Here is a 19,754-nt window from a genome sequence, read left to right on the forward strand (position 1 = left end):
AAAACAAGGCCATTCAAGGCCGAAACATAAAAACATAAAAAAAATCTCTCGCAAGAGATCTAACCCAAGTCATCCTCAGAGCTCATGCCCCCTCTTCACCCAACGCCTCGTCCGAGCCTGGAGCCGCATCACCTCTGTTTTCTCCAATCATCGGGTCTTTCCCCTCTGGGTCTTCTGAACACGTCGGAAGGAAGCATGCGGATTTCAGGTCAGCCAGGATGAGATCGAAATCTACATCCACGGCCGCCATATCTCCCTTGCAACCAGACAGCCGGGCCTCTTCGGCCTCCAAGGTCGGAGGAGTCTCACTTTGCAACGACCAAACCAAGGCCATCCCGCCCTAAATCGTCGCCAAAGCTAGGTCCCTGCTCCGGATACACTCAAGAGAACCCAAGGAAGCAGAAATATTCGCCAAGCGAGCCTGAAACTCTGCACGAAGAGCATCCGTGGCTCTTGGATCCTGCGGCTCGCTAGTCCCGCATCACCCTCGATCTGACGCTGGAGCCAACGCACCTCCGAGGATTTGGTCTTCCTGGCCTTCTTTTCCTTAAGCAAGGAACTCGCCGTCTTCCCAAGGTCCCTCTCGAGCTCCCCTATCGCGACATCGAGCTTCGACACTTTCGTGGAGTGAGAATCCTTGACAGCCGTCAGCATGGGCTCGGTTTCAGACCATCTGCCCTGAAGCTACACCAACTCCCCGGCAAGGCGACTGGTCTCAGAACCACACTCGCTGATCATCCCATCGATCAACGATATGAACTACAAACAGTAAAAATTCTTAAAAATAAGTCTGAGAAAGAATGTTCATAAGACGATCGAGAAATCAAACAAGAGACAAACCTTTCCGCGAAGTCCCGATGCTAGGCTCGATCCACCTTGCTGCAAAGTCTCCCCGTCACCACACTTAGACTGAGCAACCGGAACAGCGCTAGGAGCGCGCAACGCGAGAACGATTTCTTTCCTGGCTGGAGGAGAAGGCATAGAGTCAGCGGCCTTCTCATTGTCTTCAACGAGGATCGGAGTCGTGGACGATCGCGCAGGTAGAGCTTACGGAAGAGGAGCCATGACCTCGGTCCCATGACCTCGGTCCCATGACCCGGGGCAACAACCCGCGTAGAAGAAGACAGGAACTCGGAGCCATCTTGAGCCAGTTCTTTCTCGGCTTGGCGACGAACTAGTTTCTCTCGAAAGGAGAGATGAGCGGCAACGCAAGCCAGCGCTTCAGCCAGAGAAGTCAGAACCGGAGCCGGAGAAGTGGCCTCGCCCATCTCGACGTCGGAATCTCTCTTATCACCTTGGGAGGAAGACATGTTGAAAGGAAGAGGTTTTGGAACTAGAGAGGTTTTTGAAGGTATGAAGAAGGGAAGGTGTGAAGAAAATGAATGACAAGAGCTCACTACTTATAGAAGTATGGGTTCGGAATTCATAACACATATACTGTCTCGATAACTTTTCTTCCGCGGAGTTTAAAGTGTGAATTTCGTCCAATACGCTTAACCTAGTCAAAATCATCTATCCGCCCGCTAGAGTCAGGATTCTAACGAGCTAGGGGGCTAACTGTTGGGGCCAAAAACGGTTGCGACAAATTTAACATTTAAAACGTCCGAGGAAGAGAATAAGAATTTCTCCGATGAATACTTTTCGAAATAGATTATTTCTTACGAAATGGCTTTGCGGAAGAAAGAACGAGACGTCTGATGAAAGCTCAATACAGGTCGTTACGCAGTGACTAAGCGCGCCACGACCGGTCACTACGTAGCGACCGAGCTCGGTCAAGCTCGGTCAAGCTCGGTCGCTACGTAGCGACCGAGCATCCGTCCCGCTCGGTCGCTATGTAGCGACCGAGCTCGAGCCAAAGCTCGGTCGCTACGTAGTGACCGAGCGTCTTTCCTTCTCATAGCGACCGAGCTCGGCCAAGCTCGGTTGCTACATAGCGACCGAGCGACCGAGCCCGAGCCAAGCTCGGTCGCTATGTAGCGACCGAGCATCCGTCTCGCTCGGTCGCTACGTAGCGACCGAGCCCAGGCCAAGCTCGGTCACTACATAGCAACTTAGCGTCCATCTCGAGCCAAGCTCGGTCGCTACGTAGTGACCGAGCCTGAGCCAAGCTCGGTCGCTACGTAGCGACCGAGCCTCCGTCTCGGTCGGTCGCTACGTAGCGACCGAGCTCGGCCAAAGTTTGATCGTTGCATAGCGACCGAGCTCTTTCGAACATCGATACGACACCAGTCCATGCATTCTTGTCAAACCTTCAAATTCTATCTCCCGAAGACCGTAGCGAGCTCAGTCCATGTTTTCCGCTATTCTAAATCATCGATCAAACTTCGCGGATTAGAAACCGCGGAAAGTTCGTTCTTTATCGAAAGAAATCGTAGTAAACGCTTCGAGTCGGAAGACAGCCCAAAAGGACCAAAAACATGACTCGAGGCCCATCCTACGATTTCCTAACCAAAAGCCCGTAAACGACAGCACGGTTTACGCTTGGTCCACAAGGAAGGATAAATGTCAAGTTTCCGCGGATAAATACAGAAGTTTTGAAGATAATTGTGAAGATATGGAAAAATGGACTATCTCCATTTTTATGCTATGACGGTTTAAGGGCAGAAGAGTAAAAGCGTAAACCGACCTTGGAGCTAGTATATAAGGAGTCCTAGGCGAAGAGCATGGAAGAGAACTTTTTCAGAGCAAACTTAGCAGTTAGAGAAATTTAGGCATTTTTTCGTTTTTGTTAGGTTTTGCCGTCTTAGGGTTGCTAGAACTAGGAATCTCGCCGACAGCTCTCGAGCCCAGGCTTATACCTTGTTGTAAACGCTCATACGCAGATTCGGAGTAAGATCTATTTTGCTCTCTTTTTCGATTTCTTATTCTTATCGTTGTTATTCTCGTGTTCTAATTGCTTCAGGTGTGGTAATTAGCAGATATCTGGGTCCTCTGGAAAATTAGGGTTTTCCTAGTTTCCTTATTTAAACGGAAATCGACAGTGCGAATTTTGGTTCCCACAACGCCTCTAAGTCAGAATCCAGGCTAAAAGCGACGCATGCGCCTGCCGCCCGATTGCCGACCCTCAGTAGGAGCTTCGGCTCCCAAAGGCACGTGTTGTTGGCTAAGTCAGTTCGGCGGAAGCACCCTTCGGACCGCCTTGAATTATAATTACGACCGAGCGGCGGGTAGAATCCTATGCAAACGACTTAAATACGCGACGGGGTATTGTAAGTGGCAGAGTGGCCTTGCTGCCACGATCCACTGAGATTCAGCCCTTTGTCGCTAAGATTCGACCCTTTCCCTTTCCAATCACAGGTTCCGCCCAAAAACGTTAATAACAAAAAACCTAAAGAAAATTCAAGTATATAAGAAGACGTCGTCGGAGGTTCGAGATTTTTACTTGGTGAAATTCACTCTCACCCTAATATTTCAGATTGGCCGATGAAATGCAGCCCGCATGTGCACAAGTCTCGGCCAAAAGCATCCTGATGGGAGAATTAAACCCCAAAAGTGTTTTCATTCATCCCTTCAGTACGCTTGCCCTTCAGTACGCTTTGCCTCGATCATACCACAATAAAAACCAAGGGAAAAATGTTAACACTTGGTGGGATTATGAAAAGTCAAGCCAGCATAAGTACACTTGGACCATCGGTTCATTAGAACTCGGGCTAGCATCAATCAGACTGACTTGGACAGTCCAGTCCATCAAAACTTGAGCTCATGTCCAGATCAGTACACGAACAGTTCACGGAAAGGGCCAGTGTGCTGATATGTGTACTGACATGGTGCATCAGTTGTCCAAAATCAGTACACGAACAGTCCATGGCAAGGACGAGCATGCTGATATGTGTGGTTAGCGTGCTTATATGTGTACTTATGGGCAGTCCACAGACAGTCTATGGTTGTCCAAAATCAGCCAAGGGAAGCGCCAGCGTGCTGAGTCCAAGGACCAGCGTGTTGATATGTGTACTGATGGATAGCCACGAACGTTCTGTGTGAGCTGACGGACAGCCACGAACATCCTGTGTGTCCTGACGGACACACACAGACGTCCTGTGTGTGCTGACGGACACACACGGACGTCCTGTGTGTACTGAACAGACAGCCCACATGGGCCAAAATCACCCGAACAGTCCACGGGAAGGGCCAGCGTGCTGAGTCCAAGGACCAGTGTGCTGATATGTGTACTGATGGACAGCCACAGACGTCCTGTGTGTGCTGACGGACACACATGGACAGCCACGGACGTCCTGTGTGTGCTGGCGGACACCCACGGATGTCCTGTGTGTACTGAACAGACAGCCCACGTGGGCCAAAATCACCCGAACAGTCCACGGAAAGGGCAAGCGTGCTGAGTCCAACGACCAACGTGCTGATATGTGTACTGATGGACAGCCATGGAAGTCCTGTGTGTGCTGACGGACACATACGGACACACACGGACGTCCTGTGTGTTCTGGCGGACACCCTCGGACGTCCTGTGTGTACTGAACAGACAGCCCACGTGGGCCAATATCATCCGAACAGTCCACGAGAAGGGTCAGCGTGCTGAGTCCAAGGACCAACGTGCTGATATGTGTACTGATGGACAGCCACGGATGTCCTGTGTGTGCTGACGGACACACAAGGACATACACAGACAGCCACAGACGTCATGTGTGTGCTGACGGACACACACGGACGTCATGTGTGTGCTGACGGACACCCACAAACGTCCTGTGTGTATACACGGACACACAAGGACACACGGACAGCCACGGACGTCATGTGTGTGCTGGATTATGACTCAACACCTCTAAGTTAGAATCCGGGCTAGAAGCGACACATGCGCCCGTTGCCCGATTGCTGACCCTCAGTAGGAGCTTCGGCTCCCAAAGGCACGTGTCGTTGGCTAAGTCCATTCGGCGGAAGCGCCATTCGTACCGCCTTGAATTATAATTACCACCGAGCGGCGGGTAGAATCCTTAGCAGATGACTTAAATACGCGACGGGGTATTGTAAGTGACAGAGTGGCCTTGCTGCCACGATCTACTGAGATTAAGCCCTTTGTCGCTAAGATTCGGCCCTCCCCCTTTCCAATCACACGTTTCACCCTAAAACGTTAAAAACAAAAAAACCCAAAAAAAATTCATGTATATAAGAGGATGTCGTCGGAGGTTCGAGATTTTTACTTGGTGAAAGTCACTCTCGCCCTAATATTTCAGATTTGCCGATGAAATGCAGCCCGCATGTGCACAAGTCTCGGCCAAAAGAATCCTGATGGGTGTTATAAATCATGGAGTGGATTGCTATTAAAAAAACCAAAAGAAGGCCCATCAGGCCACGACCAAGCCCAGCCGCGGCCGCGTCCGGAGGAGAGAGTGTCGGCCACTCTTTGGCCGACCTTAGTATTAGGAGATTTTCCTTTTATATGTTTTAGTAGTTTTCATATTTTCTCTGGATTAGGATTTGTACTCTTTCCATTTATCTTTATCTTGTAACCCCTATATAAAGGGAACTTATATTCAGAAATAAGACACACGATTTCCCCATTCTTTTACAACACGTTATCAGCACGATAGCCTCTAAAACCCTGAGACAAAATAGAAACCTAAAAGCCTAAAACCAGCGACTCCTATTAAACCCTAGAGACGTTCTTCGTCCGTTCTAAAACTCAGACGATCCATTTGACGTCCCGAACCCAATCAACTCGTGTCCGTCCTCAGCTCGCATCCGAGACACCTCGCACCCGAGACAAGCTCGCGTCCATCCTCACCTCGCGTCTGACCCGATAGGAGACAGCAAGCATCCGTCCGTCTCAGCTCAAAGTTTCATCCGTTCTCTCTCTTTGGTGGTCCGATTCTAAACCCCTACAAACAAAGGTATACCGTGATCTGAGAACCTAGATAGAACAAAACCCTAATCAATTATTATGGAAACTTTGTTCTTGATGAAACCCTAGAAACTACACAATTAAAATCTACACTAGTAACAAGATTGATTCCATTAGAATATGATTGATTGTTTTGATTGTCTTGATCTGAATTTGAGAAACCCTAATATTGGAATCGAAAACCCTAAACCTAAAAAGCTAGAATCCGATTTTAAATTGTTCTTGCTTGATTGATTTTTGATTGATCTGAGGTTTAGGATTGTTAGATTGATTGAGTAATCTGATCTAAAGTTTTAAAAATCCTAAAGGCCTTGAAACCTTGAAAATCGATTTCTACTAAATTTCTAAATCAAAACCCTAGTTTTAAAAAGTAGAAACATATTGTTTAAGGTTGCTTACATATCATATGAATCTGAATATGAAATTGCATTCGTACTGTTTAAAATATCGACCAGCATGTAGATCACACAAACTTAAGATTGTTTGCATTAGTAGACCTACATGGTCGTGTGGCCTTATTATTGATTGCACCATGGTCGATTAGGATTGATTGTTTTTCATGAATGCATAAGACTTGTTGTGGCCGAGCTTGTTGATTATCTTGCGGCCACATGATCATATTGTGAACCTAAATTTCGAATGTTAATGTGATTCAGATGTCGAAAATCGCAAATAGAGACTATGCAGCCCTTAATCTCTCTGGATATAACTTCTTGCAGTGGGCGCTAGATACAAAGATCAGCTTGAGGTCAAAGGGACTTGGTGATACTATCACCAAGGACAACAATGAGAATGATAAGAATAGATACATGGCTATAAGTTTTATACGCCATCATCTCATTGAAGGTCTAAAAGATCAGTTAATGACAATAGAAAATCCACTAGACCTTTGGAATGCTTTACAGCATAGATATGATCACCAGAAAACGGTGTTACTATCAAAGGCTAGAGATGACTGGAAGAATCTCAGATTCTTAGATTTAAGTCAGTGGATGAGTACAATTCAGCCTTGGTTAAGACAGTCTCAATGCTAAGGCTTTGTGGTGAAGAAGTAATGGAAGAACAGTTACTTGAGAAGACCTACACTACATTCCATGCTTCAAACATGATACTGGAACAGCAGTAGAAAGTGAAAGGCTTCCCCACATACACTGATCTGATCTCGTGCCTACTACTGGCCGAGGCAAACAATGAGCTTCTGATGAAGAACAGTGAAGCTAGACCTGTTGGAACAGCAGAATTACCATAAGCCAATGAGGTTGAAAAGAAAGATCCCAATGAGTGCAACTACGTCCAGAGTAATAAGAGATCACACGGCAAAGGCCGAGGTGGATACAAATGGCGTGGCCGTGACAACTACTCGAACGGCCGAGACAACCACTCGACCGGCCGGAAAGGAAACCACAATAACCGTGGTCGTGGTTCGAACTATGGCTGTGGACGAGGCAGTTATGGCCGAGGTTGAGGCGGCATATCCAAACCGTCTTACTCGACCAAATCCGTTTGTCTCAGATGTGGGATGGACAACCATTGGGCCAAGAATTGTAGAACTCCTAAGCACTTATGTGAGCTTTATCAAGAGAGTCTCAAGAACAAGAACCCGGAGGCTCACATGGTCCATGATTCCAGATATGATTCTGATGATGATTCCGACATTGCTAATGATGACCTAATGAATTTTGAGACTTCTGATTGTCTCAAAGACTAGATTTCGACATAACTAGTCTTATTGCTTTATGATTGCTTTGGTGTTTTTATTTTTATTGTTGTTTGGTGTTATGACTTTTATAATAAGAAAGTTTTAAAGTTTTATAAAGTCTCTGAGATTAGAAATCTTATTACTTATAGAATGAAAGATGAAATGCATATACTCGTGGTGGATAGTGGCACAAGTCACACAATACTTAGAGACAAAAGATACTTCATGATTCTCAAAATGCAAAGTGCAAATGTACACACCATTGCGGGTGTAGCCAGCCTGATTGAAGGTCACGGCCAGGCCTATGTATTGATGCCTAAGGGCACTCATCTAGAGTTCAAAACTGCCTTGTATTCCCCAAGCTCTAAAAGAAGCTTATTGAGTTTCAAAGACATAAGATTGAATGGTTTCCATCTTGAAACATGGGAAGAAGGAAATAAAGAATTCCTTAATATAATTTTGATCACCAAAGGCAATAGAAAGATCCTAGAGACCATACCTGCAATGTCTACTGGTCTATACTATGCAAAGATCAGTATGATCGAGGCTAATGCCTGCAAAATTTTCACTCTATGGCGTAACCGGCTTGGCCATCCCGGTACTAGTATGATGCGAAAGTTGATGATGAATTCACAAGGGCACACATTCAAAGGAGTTGTCCATACAATCAATCTCACATGTGCAGCATGTGCACAAGGGAAACTCATAAAAAGGCCATCACTAGCCAAAGTTAATAAAGAGATTATAAACTTTCTGGAAAGGATTCAGGGAGACATATGTGGACCAATACACCAACCTAGTGGGACGTTTAGTTACTTCATGGTCCTGATTAATGCATCGACCAGATGGTCGCATGTTTGGCTACTATCCACGCGAAACTTGGCTTTTGCACGCCTTCTTGCTCAGATAATAAGACTGAGAGCACACTTTCCAGATTTCCCTCTAAAGACTATATGTCTAGGCAATGCTGGTGAGTTCACGTCCCAGGCGTTTAATGAGTACTGTATGTCCATGGGGGTAAGTGTAGAACACTCTGTCGCACATGTACATACACAGAACGGCTTGGGCAAATCCTTCATTAAATGTATCCAGCTGATAGCCAGACCATTACTAATGAGGTCTCAACTCCCGGTATCAGCATGGGGACATGCGGTTTTACATGCAGCAGAACTGATTCGCATCAGGCCATCTAGTGAGCATAGATATTCACCATCCCAATTACTTACAGGTCATGAGCCAGACGTGTCCCACATCAAAACTTTTGGATGTGCCGTTTACGTTCCAATTGCTCCACCACAGAGAACTAAGATGGGACCACCGAGGAGGATGGGAATATATGTTGGATATGACTCCCCAACTATTATAAAGTATCTTGAGCCAACAGCCGGTGATTTGTTTAAGGCCAGATATGCAGACTCACGGTTTGATGAGTCCACATATCTGACCTTAGGGGGAGAGAATAGCCGGTTGATTAAAGAAATAGAATGGTCTCGACCATCAATATCTTGGCAAGATCCTCGGACTAAAGAATGTGATATGGAAGTTCAAAAGATTGTACATCTTCAAAAGCTAGCTAATCAACTCCTAGATACATTTGCTGACCCAAATAGAGTGACAAAGTCATACGTGCCAGCTTGTAATGCACCCATAAGAATAGAAGTCCAGAAGGAACAATGTCAAGTGGCTACAGAGTCTAAACAACGTTTGAAACGTGGTAGACCAATTGGTTCCAAAGATAAACAGCCTCGGAAGTCTAAGAGAGGTGCTGGATCCGAGAGCATCAAGGAAACCGTCCAGGACATTGATGGGCCAGCCAAGCCGACCAGAACGGTCGAGCTGAGTGGGCAGGCCACACCAAATGATCCGGCCGTTCCGCATAGTGAGGATCGGGATGCTGAACTTCATAGGACGTCAGGGCCGGACAATCAAGATATCTCTATAAACTATATGATGTCTGGAACACAATGGAACAGAAAAGATATCGACGTCGATGATATATTTGCATACAAGGTAGCACTTGAGATCATGGATATAGATGAGGATCTAGAACCCACATCCATACAAGAATGCATGCAAAGATCAGATTGGATCAAATGGAAAGAAGCTATAAACGTGGAGTTAGAATCATTGAGAAAGAGAGGCGTTTTTGGCCCTATAATCCTGACAACAAGTGATGTCAAACCAGTGGGATACATATGGATCTTTGTGAGAAAGAGAAATGAGAAAGGAGAAGTAGTGAGAAACAAAGCACGGCTTGTAGCACAAGGATTCTCACAGAGACCAGGAATATATTATGAGGAGACTTAGTCCCCTGTGGTGGATGCAACTACATTAAGATATCTAATCAGTCTGGCCGTAAAAGAGAAAATTGATTTACGCCTAATGGATGTAGTGACTACATATTTATATGGTCCACTAGATGATGAAATTCATATGAGAGTTCCAGAGGGTATTGAGCTCAAAGATAAGAAAGTTCTCGAGAACAGCATTGTATTAAGCTGAATAAAGCCTTACATGGTTTGAAACGATCAGGTCGAATGTGGTACAACAGATTATCAGAGTACCTAGTGAAAGAGGGTTATAAGAACGATCCAATAAGTCCATGTATTTTTATAAAGAAATTCGACAGCAAGGGCTTTGTGATTATGTCGGTTAATGTGGACGGCCTGAATATTATAGGAACCTCTGGAGAGATTTCCCAAACAGGCGAATGTCTACAGAAAGAATTTGAGATGAAAGACTTAGGAAAAACTAAGTTCTGTTTGGGACTACAGTTTGAGTATGTAGAGAAAGGAATCCTTGTGCATCAAAAGACTTATAAAGAAACGATACTCAAGCAGTTTAATATGGACCAGGCTCATCCCTTGTCGAGTCTTATGGTCGTGACGTCCTTAGACCAAGAGAGAGATCCGTTCGGGCCAAAGAAGCCGGACGAAGAGACACTTGGGCCGGAATGTCCTTACCTAGGTGCCATTGGAGCCTTAATGTATTTGGCTAGTCATACTTGACCGGACATCAGCTTTGCCATGAGTTTACTGTCTAGATTCAGTTCATGTCCGACTCTTAGGCACTCGAATGGAATAAAACATCTGTTCAGATATCTGCAAGGAACAAAAGACCTCGGGTTGTTCTATACCGGCCGGCCAGGAGAGAGTTTGGCCGGATATGCTGATGCTGGGTACTTATCTGACCCACACAATGCTAGATCTCAGACAGGATATGTGTTTATGCACAGTGGGGCTGCAGTATGTTGGCGGTCCACGAAAAAATCCTTAGTGGCCAAATCCTCTAATCATGCCGAGATCATAGCCATGTAGGAAGCAAGCCGAGAGCTTGTTTGGTTGAGGAACATGACCGGCCACATCCTTAAAGAGAGTGGTCTGGCCGTGGGAAAGGAAAAGGAAGAGTCAACTATCACAGCTCAAAGATGGATACATCAAGGGAGATAGAACGAAGCACATCTTGCCTACGTTCTTCTTCACCCATGATCTGCAGAAGGCAAAAGAAGTTCATGTGGTTCAAGTTCAGTCCAGTGACAATTCAGCCGATCTCTTCACCAAGTCTCTGCCAACCACAACATTCAAGAAGCTGGTTCATCAGATAGGAATGCGCCAGTTGAAGGATCTTAACTGATGCCTTCATCAGGAGGAGTGTCGTGCGTTGTACTCTTTTTCCTGTCTACGGTTTTCATTTTTCCCACCTTGGGTTTTGGTTTTTCTAGAGAGGTTTTAATGAGGCCACCTCATGCATGATACAAACCCATATGGTTATAGTATCCAAGGGGGAGTGTTATAAATCATGGAGTGGATTGCTATTAACCAAGCCCAAGACAAGGCCCATCAGGCCACGACCAAGCCCAGGCGCAGCCACGCCCGGAGGAGAGAGAGTCGACCACTCTTTGGCCGACCTTAGTATTAGGAGATTTTCCTTTTCTATGTTTTAGTAGTTTTCATATTTCCTCTTGGTTTAGGATTTGTACTCTTTCCATTTATCTTTATCTTGTAACCCCTATATAAAGAAAACTTATATTCAGAAATAAGACACACGATTTCCCCATTCTTTTACAACAATGGGAGCATTAAAACCCAAAAGAGTTTTCATTCATCCCTTCAGTACGCTTGGCCTCGATCATACCACAATAAAAACCAAGGGAAAAATGTTAACACTTGGTGGGATTATGAAAAGTCGAGCCAGCATAAGTACCCTTGGACCATCAGTTCATTAGAACTCGGGCTAGCATCAATCAGACTGACTCGGACAGTCCAGTCCATCAAAACGTGAGCTCATGTCCAGATCAGTACACGAACAGTTCACGGAAAGGGCCAGCGTGCTAATATGTGTACTGACATGGTGCATCAGTTGTCCAAAATCAGTACATGAACAGTCCATGGGAAGGACGAGCATGCTGATATGTCTGGTCAGCGTGCTTATATGTGTACTGATGGGCAGTCCACGGACAGTCTATGGTTGTCCAAAATCAGCCAAGGGAAGGGCCAGCGTGCTGAGTCCAAGGACCAGCGTGCTGATATGTGTACTGATGGACAGCCATGGACGTTCTGTGTGTGCTGACTGACAGCCATGGACGTCCTGTGTGTGCTGAAAGACACACACAGATGTCCCGTGTGTGCAGACGGACACACACGGACGTCCTGTGTGTACTGAACAGACAGCCCACGTGGGCCAAAATCACCCGAACAGTCCAGGGGAAGGGTCAGCGTGCTGAGTCGAAGGACCAACGTGATGATATGTGTACTGATGGACAGCCACAGACGTCCTGTGTGTGCTGAAGGATACACACGGACACACACGGACAGCCACGGACATCCTGTGTGTGCTGACGGACACCCACAGACGTCCTGTTTGTACTTAAAAGACAGCCCACGTGGGCCAAAATCACTCGAACAGTCCACGGGAAGGGCCAGCTTGCTGAGTCCAAGGACCAACGTGCTGATATGTGTACTGATGGACAGCCACGGACGTCCTGTGTGTGCTGATGGACACACACGGACAGCCACAGACAGCCACAGACGTCCTGTGTGTGCTGGCGGACACCCACAGACGTCCTGTTTGTACTTAAAAGACAGCCCACGTGGGCCAAAATCACTCGAACAGTCCACGGGAAGGGCCAGCTTGCTGAGTCCAAGGACCAACGTGCTGATATCTGTACTGATGGACAGCCACAGACGTCCTATGTGTGCTGACGGACACACACAGACACACACGGACACACACGGACAGCCACGGACGTCCTGTGTGTGCTGGCGGACACCCACGGACGTCCTTTGTGTACTGAACATACAGCCCACGTAGGCCAAAATCACCCGAACAGTCCACGAGAAGGGTCAGCGTGCTAAGTCCAAGGACCAACGTGCTGATATGTGTACTGATGGACAGCCACAGACGTCCTGTGTGTGCTGACCGACACACACGAACACACATGGACCGCCACGGACTTCCTGTGTGTGCTGACGGACACACACGGACGTCCTGTGTGTGCGGATGGACACCCACAGACGTCCTATGTGTACTGAACAGACAGCCCACGTGGGCCAAAATCACCCGAACTGTCCACAGTAAGGGCCAGCGTGCTAAATCCAAGGACCAGCGTGCTGATATGTGTACTGATAGACAGCCACGGACGTCCTGTTTGTGCTGACGGACACACACTGACACACACGGACAGGCACAGACGTCCTGTGTGTACTGAACAGACAGCCCACATGGGCCAAAATCACCCGAACAGTCCATGGGAAGGGTCAGCGTGCTGAGTCCTAGGACCAACGTGCTGATATGTTTACTGATGGACAGCCACGAACGTCCTGTGTGTGCTGACGGACACACACGGACAGCCACGGACATCATGTGTGTGCTGACGGAGACACACTAACAGCCACGAACGTCATGTGTGTGCTGACGGACACACACAGACAGCCACGATCGTCATGTGTGTGCTGACGGACACATACAGCCGTCCTGTGTGTGCTGATGGACACCAACAGACGTCCTGTGTGTACTGAACAGACAGCCCACGTGGGCCAAAATCACCCGAACAGTCCACGGGAAGGGCCAGTGTGCTGAGTCCAAGGACCAGCGTGCTTTTATGTGTACTGATGGACAGCCATGGACGTCCTGTGTGTGCTGACGGACACACACGGACACACAAGGACAGCCACAGACGTCCTGTGAGTGCTGGCGGACACCCACGGACGTCCTGTGTGTACTGAACAGACAGCACACGTTGCCAAAATCACCCGAACAGTCCACGAGAAGGGTCAGCGTGCTGAGTCCAAGGACTAATGTGCTGATATGTGTACTGATGGACAGCCACAGACGTCCTGTGTGCGCTGACGGACACACACGGACAGCCACTGACGTCCTATGTGTGCCTACGGACAAACACGAATGTTCAATGTGTGCTAACGGAAACCCACAGACGTCCTGTGTGTATTGAACAGACAACCTACATGGGCCAAAATCACCCGAACAGTCCAGGGGAACAGCCAGCGTGTTGAGTTCAAGGACCAGCGTGCTGATATGTGTATTGATTGACAGCCAAGGATGTCCTGTGTGTACTGACGGACACACACGGACAGCCACGGACATCCTGTGTGTGCTGGTGGACACCCACGGACGTCCTGTGTGTACTGAACAGACAGCCCACGTGGGCAAAAATCACCCGAACAGTCCACGGGAAGGGTCAGCGTGCTGAGTCGAAGGACCAACGTGATGATATGTGTACTGATGGACAGCCACAGACGTCCTGTGTGTGCTGAAGGATACACACGGACACACACGGACAGCCACGGACATCCTGTGTGTGCTGACGGACACCCACAGACGTCCTTTTTGTGCTGACGGAAACCCACAGACGTCCTGTGTGTACTGAACAGACAGCCCACGTGGGCCTAAATCACCCGAACAGTCCACGGGAAGGGCCAGCGTGCTGAGTCCAAGGACCAGCGTGCTGATATGTGTACTGATGGACAGCCACGGACGTCCTGTGTGTGCTGACAGACACAAACGGACACACACGGGCACACACAGGACGTCGGACAGCCACAGACGTCCTGTGTGTGCTGGCGGACACCCACGGACGTCCTGTGTGTACTGAACAGACAGCCCACGTGGGCCAAAATCACCCGAACAGTGCACGGGAAGGGTCAGCGTGCTGAGTCCAAGGACCAACGTTCTGATATGTTTACTGATGGACAGCCACAGACGTCCTGTGTGTGCTGACGGACACACATAGACACACATGGACAGCCACAGACGTCCTGTGTGTGCTGACGGACACACACGAACGTCCTGTGTGTGCGGATGGACACCCACAGACGTCCTGTGTGTACTGAACAGACAGCCCACGTGGGCCAAAATCACCTGAACAGTCCACAGTAAGGGCCAGCGTGCTGAATCCAAGGACCAGCATGCTGATATGTGTACTGATAGACAGCCACGGACGTCCTGTTTGTGCTGACGGACACACACGGGCAGGCACAGACGTCCTGTGTGTACTGAACAGACAGCCCACGTGGGCCAAAATCACCCGAACAGTCCATGGGAAGGGTCAGCGTGCTGAGTCCTAAGACCAATGTGCTGATATGTTTACTGATGGACAGCCACGAACGTCCTGTGTGTGCTGACGGACACACACGGACACACACGGACAGCCACGGATGTCATGTGTGCGCAGACGGACCCACACAAACAGCCAGGAACGTCATGTGTGTGCTGACGGACACACACAGACAGCCACGATCGTCATGTGTGTGCTGACAGACATATACAGCCATCCTGTGTGTGCTGACGGACACCCACAGACGTCCTGTGTGTACTGAAAAGACTGCCCACGTGGGCCAAAATCACCCAAACAGTCCACGGGAAGGGCCAGTGTGCTGAGTCCAAGGACCAGCGTGCTGTTATGTGTACTGATGGACAGCCATGGACGTCCTGTGTGTGCTGACGGACACACGGACACACAAGGACAGCCACAGACGTCCTGTGAGTGCTGGCGGACACCCACGGACGTCCTGTGTGTACTGAACAGACAGCACACGTTGCCAAAATCACCCGAACAGTCCACGAGAAGGGTCAGCGTGCTGAGTCCAAGGACCAATGTGCTGATATGTGTACTGATGGACAGCCACAGACGTCCTGTGTGCGCTGACGAACACACACGGACAGCCACTGACGTCCTATGTGTGCTTACGGATAAACACGGACGTTCTATGTGTGCTAACGGAAACCCACAGACGTCCTGTGTGTATTGAACAGACAACCTACATGGGCCAAAATCTCCCGAACAGTCCACGGGAACAGCCAGCGTGTTGAGTTCAAGGACCAGCGTGCTGATATGTGTATTGATTGACAGCCAAGGATGTCCTGTGTGTACTGACGGACACACACGGACAGCCACGGACGTCCTGTGTGTGCTGGTGGACACCCACGGACGTCCTGTGTGTACTGAACAGACAGCCTACGTGGGCAAAAATCACCCGAACAGTCCACGGGAAGGGTCAGCGTGCTGAGTCGAAGGACCAACGTGCTGATATGTGTACTGATGGACAGCCACAGAAGTCCTGTGTGTGCTGAAGGATACACACGGACACACACAGACAGCCACGGACATCCTGTGTGTGCTGATGGACACCCACAGACGTCCTGTGTGTGCTGACGGAAACCCACAGACGTCCTGTTTGTACTGAACAGACAGCCCACGTGGGCCTAAATCACCCGAACAGTCCACGGGAAGGGCCAGCATGCTGAGTCCAAGGACCAGCGTGCTGATATGTGTACTGATGGACAGCCACGGACGTCCTGTGTGTGCTGACGGACACACACAGACACACACGGACACACACTGACAGCCACGGACGTCCTGTGTGTTCTAGCAGACACCCACGCAGGTCCTGTGTGTACTGAACATACAGCCCAAGTGGGCCAAAATCACCCGAACAGTCCACGGGAAGGGCCAGCGTGCTGAGTCCAAGGACCAGCGTGCAGATATGTGTACTGATGGACAGCCATGGAAGTCCTGTGTGTGCTGACGGACAAACACGGACAGCTACAGACGTCCTGTGTGTACTGAACAGACAGCCCATGTGGGCCAAAATAACCCGAACAGTCCACAGGAAGGGCCAGTGTGCTGAGTCCAAGGACCAGCGTGCTGATATGTGTACTGATGGACAGCCACGGACGTCCTGTGTGTGCTGACGGACAAACACAAACAGCTACGGACGTCCTGTGTGTGCTGATGGACACCCACAGACGTCCTGTGTGTGCTGACGGAAACCCACAGACGTCCTGTTTGTACTGAACGGACAGCCCACGTGGGCCTAAATCACCCGAACAGTCCACGGGAAGGGCCAGCATGCTGAGTCCAAGGACCAGCGTGCTGATATGTGTACTGATGGACAGCCACGGACGTCCTGTGTGTGCTGATGGACACAAACGGACACACACGGGCACACACAGGACGTCGGACAGCCACGGACGTCCTGTGTGTGCTGGCGGACGTCCTGTGTGTACTGAACAGACAGCCCACGTGGGCCAAAATCACCCGAACAGTGCACGGGAAGGGTCAGCGTGCTGAGTCCAAGGACCAACATTCTGATATGTTTACTGTAGGACAGCCACAGACGTCATGTGTGTGCTGACGGACACACACGGACACACTCGGATAGCCACGGATTACCTGTTGGTGCTGACGGACACCCACGGACGTCCTGTGTGTGCTGACGGACACCCACGGATGTCCTGTGTGTACTGAACAGACACCCCACGTGGGCCAAAATCACCCGAACAGTTCACGGGAAGGGACAGCGTGCTCATTCAGAGGACCATCGTGCTGATATGTGTACTGATGGACAGCCACGGACGTCCTGTGTGTGCTGACGGACACACACGGACAGCCACAGACGTCATGTGTGTGACACCCCCGATCGTAGATAACCGGAAATGACACGGTCGATGTTCCCTGATGGTCGACCCGAGGTTCTCGAAATAAATCCGATCACCTTAGACCAACAACCAAAGAACACAGACACTCCTATCGGATATTAGTCTAGGCTTTTCACCCCGATAAAGCAATATTCGATAGTTAGTTCGTCCCGGACAGGGACTAATATCATATGAGAACTCGTGATTTATAAACTTCTTTTATACATTATTTATTTGCTTTAAACATCTTACAAACTGTTACAGTTTACCCTACGGCCTATCGCCCAACAACGTTTTAAGTAAATATACATCAAAATGTACGTTGCAAGGACAACAAAATACTACCGCTGGTTGGCCGCTCCTTCCGTCCAAAAGATTTAAGTGTCTCCCGCCTAAGGGTTACCTGAACACACAAATGAGTCATGAGCAACTAGTTTACTCAGTGAATCTAGAATCACAACACAATCAATAATAAATCAAGCAATTATCAAATGCATATACATGATCAGGCAAGTACTAGTACTATACGTTAATATCGATCATCATTGTGAATTCTTATTTTTAAACATCACTTCCACAACACCCGCCCGTTACCATAGTCATATAATACAATATATATACTAGACCCGAGAAACCACTAAGGCTTACCGAGACTAGTGAGTTAGCATCACCATCATTGTCGAATGTCCGGTATGAACAATCCGACACTGCATCGTCATGCAGTACACGGTCTCCAGGGAGCTACCCCATCATCGTGTCTTCATGACCTTGTTCCGTTCGCAGGACCAAGTCACGGTAATGCGGGGGCTTTAGGGATAGTGAATATAACAAGACTTCACATCATTTTACTTCACATTATTTTACTTCCATATTTATTTCAAATTAATCTATAATTAATCCTTAATTAATCATAATTAACTCTTAATTAATCCTAGATTAATCCTTAATTAATATCATATTAATCTTTAATTAATCCAAGATTAGTACTTAATTAATCATGATTACTCCTTAATTAATCTCAGATTACATTCTTAATTAAACCAAGATTAATTCTTAATTAAACCAAGATTAATCCATAATCAAAACCATGATTATTTCATAATTAAGATTAGTACTTGGGAACAAGTACTATGATTATGATTAACCTCACTTTAACCTTTTGATTAATCTTTAAGTGTAAGTGTTTACACTGAGTAAACCCATACACTTCTTAAAGGATTCAAAGACTTTACTATCTAATTGAGATACTACAATTTAAACTCAATCATGTACACATTCATGATCTATCTCATCTTCTCTCTAGACTCACCTAAAGATTAGTCTTGAAACTGGCTTGGACAAGACTTGAGTTCCACTTGAACAAGGCTGAATGGACAGGACTGGATACTTCAAGCTTTACTCTACCTCTGACCTGAAACAGAGTGGTATGATCACAAGATCAGTTCGGTTCATGCCTTAACACCTTAGATCAGATCAGTTCAAGCTTGGTTCTGCTCAGACAATACAAGTTCAGCTCGGTTCTAGTCAGTCTACCAAGGTTCAGGACAAGATCAGACTGAGTTCAAATCGGTTTACTCAAGGCCAGATCAAAACATCATAGCTGGTGATTCTAAGAGGTTGATTCAAACCGAAATAAATCAAAATCTGAACTATATCACCACTTAGAGAACTGATCCGACCAAGTTCTTATGTAAACATCAACTAGCTCTGATCAACACATGACTGAGGTAAGAGACCAAAGTTACCAAGATGAACCAAAGGATTAGATGGCCTCAGCTGATCCTCTTTTCCAAAGTAAGCTTGTGGCTGGACTGATCAAAGAGAAAGATCAAGGTCGGATCATGATCTGAACTCAACTAGGTCTAGGGTTTTATTTAAAAATCTCACCTTCTGATCTTTCTCAAGGTAACAAACTGAGCTAAGGTTGAAGATTAGGTCACCACCAATTTTTTCTTGATTTATTTTCTTGATTTTTCTCACTGATTTTTCTGTTCTTCTTTCTCTCTTTCTCACTGAAATTCTCTAGGTTTTTCTGCAGGGTTCTGAACCTGGGAAGCAGCTGGAGAGGGGTTAAATGTGAGGTGAGCTTGCTTCAGGTGAGGGTTTCACTCAGGACAAAGCTAAGCTGAGTGGGGACAGCTGGCCAGCTGCTTCAGCACTCTCAGCACAAGCTGCTGTCCTTTCCTTAACCTGAAGAAACTCCACCCCTTTCATGTGCTTCTCACATGACAATCTAAGAAACAAGGCAAGCAGGCAGCTTGTGAT

The 19,754-nt window shown here is 47.7% G+C and overlaps 1 protein-coding gene, 1 long non-coding RNA gene and 2 pseudogenes across 2 annotated transcripts; 3 read left to right on the top strand and 1 right to left on the bottom strand.

Moving 5' to 3' along the window:
* The first annotated feature begins 5,059 nt into the window (after window positions 1-5,059).
* LOC117130992 lies at window positions 5,060-6,980 on the top strand (annotated as a pseudogene).
* Window positions 6,981-7,055: 75 nt separating this feature from the next.
* On the top strand, window positions 7,056-7,605 carry LOC117130991 (annotated as a pseudogene).
* Window positions 7,606-10,198: 2,593 nt separating this feature from the next.
* On the top strand, window positions 10,199-11,186 carry LOC103874874. The gene is made up of 3 exons (XM_009153300.2): window positions 10,199-10,539; window positions 10,651-10,798; window positions 10,926-11,186. Exons 1-3 carry the CDS (start codon window positions 10,199-10,201, stop codon window positions 11,184-11,186), a joined length of 750 nt encoding a protein of 249 aa, XP_009151548.2.
* A 7,434-nt stretch (window positions 11,187-18,620) lies between these two features.
* On the bottom strand, window positions 18,621-19,274 carry LOC117130990. The gene is made up of 2 exons (XR_004454232.1): window positions 19,235-19,274; window positions 18,621-18,900 (listed from the first exon to the last, which is right to left on the bottom strand). It is a non-coding gene; the product is annotated as an uncharacterized LOC117130990 (long non-coding RNA).
* Window positions 19,275-19,754: the final 480 nt, after the last annotated feature.

The sequence above is a fragment of the Brassica rapa genome, unplaced genomic scaffold (genome assembly GCF_000309985.2).
Source record: "Brassica rapa cultivar Chiifu-401-42 unplaced genomic scaffold, CAAS_Brap_v3.01 Scaffold0766, whole genome shotgun sequence".
NCBI classification, from domain to species: Eukaryota; Viridiplantae; Streptophyta; class Magnoliopsida; order Brassicales; family Brassicaceae; genus Brassica; species Brassica rapa.

Coding starts and splice junctions, on each gene's coding strand:
- LOC103874874 (XM_009153300.2), top strand. CDS start 10,199: ATGTCGGTTAATGTGGACGGCCTGAATATTATAGGAACCTCTGGAGAG. Junction 10,540..10,650: donor GGTGCCATTGGAGCCTTAAT/GTATTTGGCTAG, acceptor ACATCTGTTCAG/ATATCTGCAAGGAACAAAAG. Junction 10,799..10,925: donor TTATGCACAGTGGGGCTGCA/GTATGTTGGCGG, acceptor ACATCCTTAAAG/AGAGTGGTCTGGCCGTGGGA.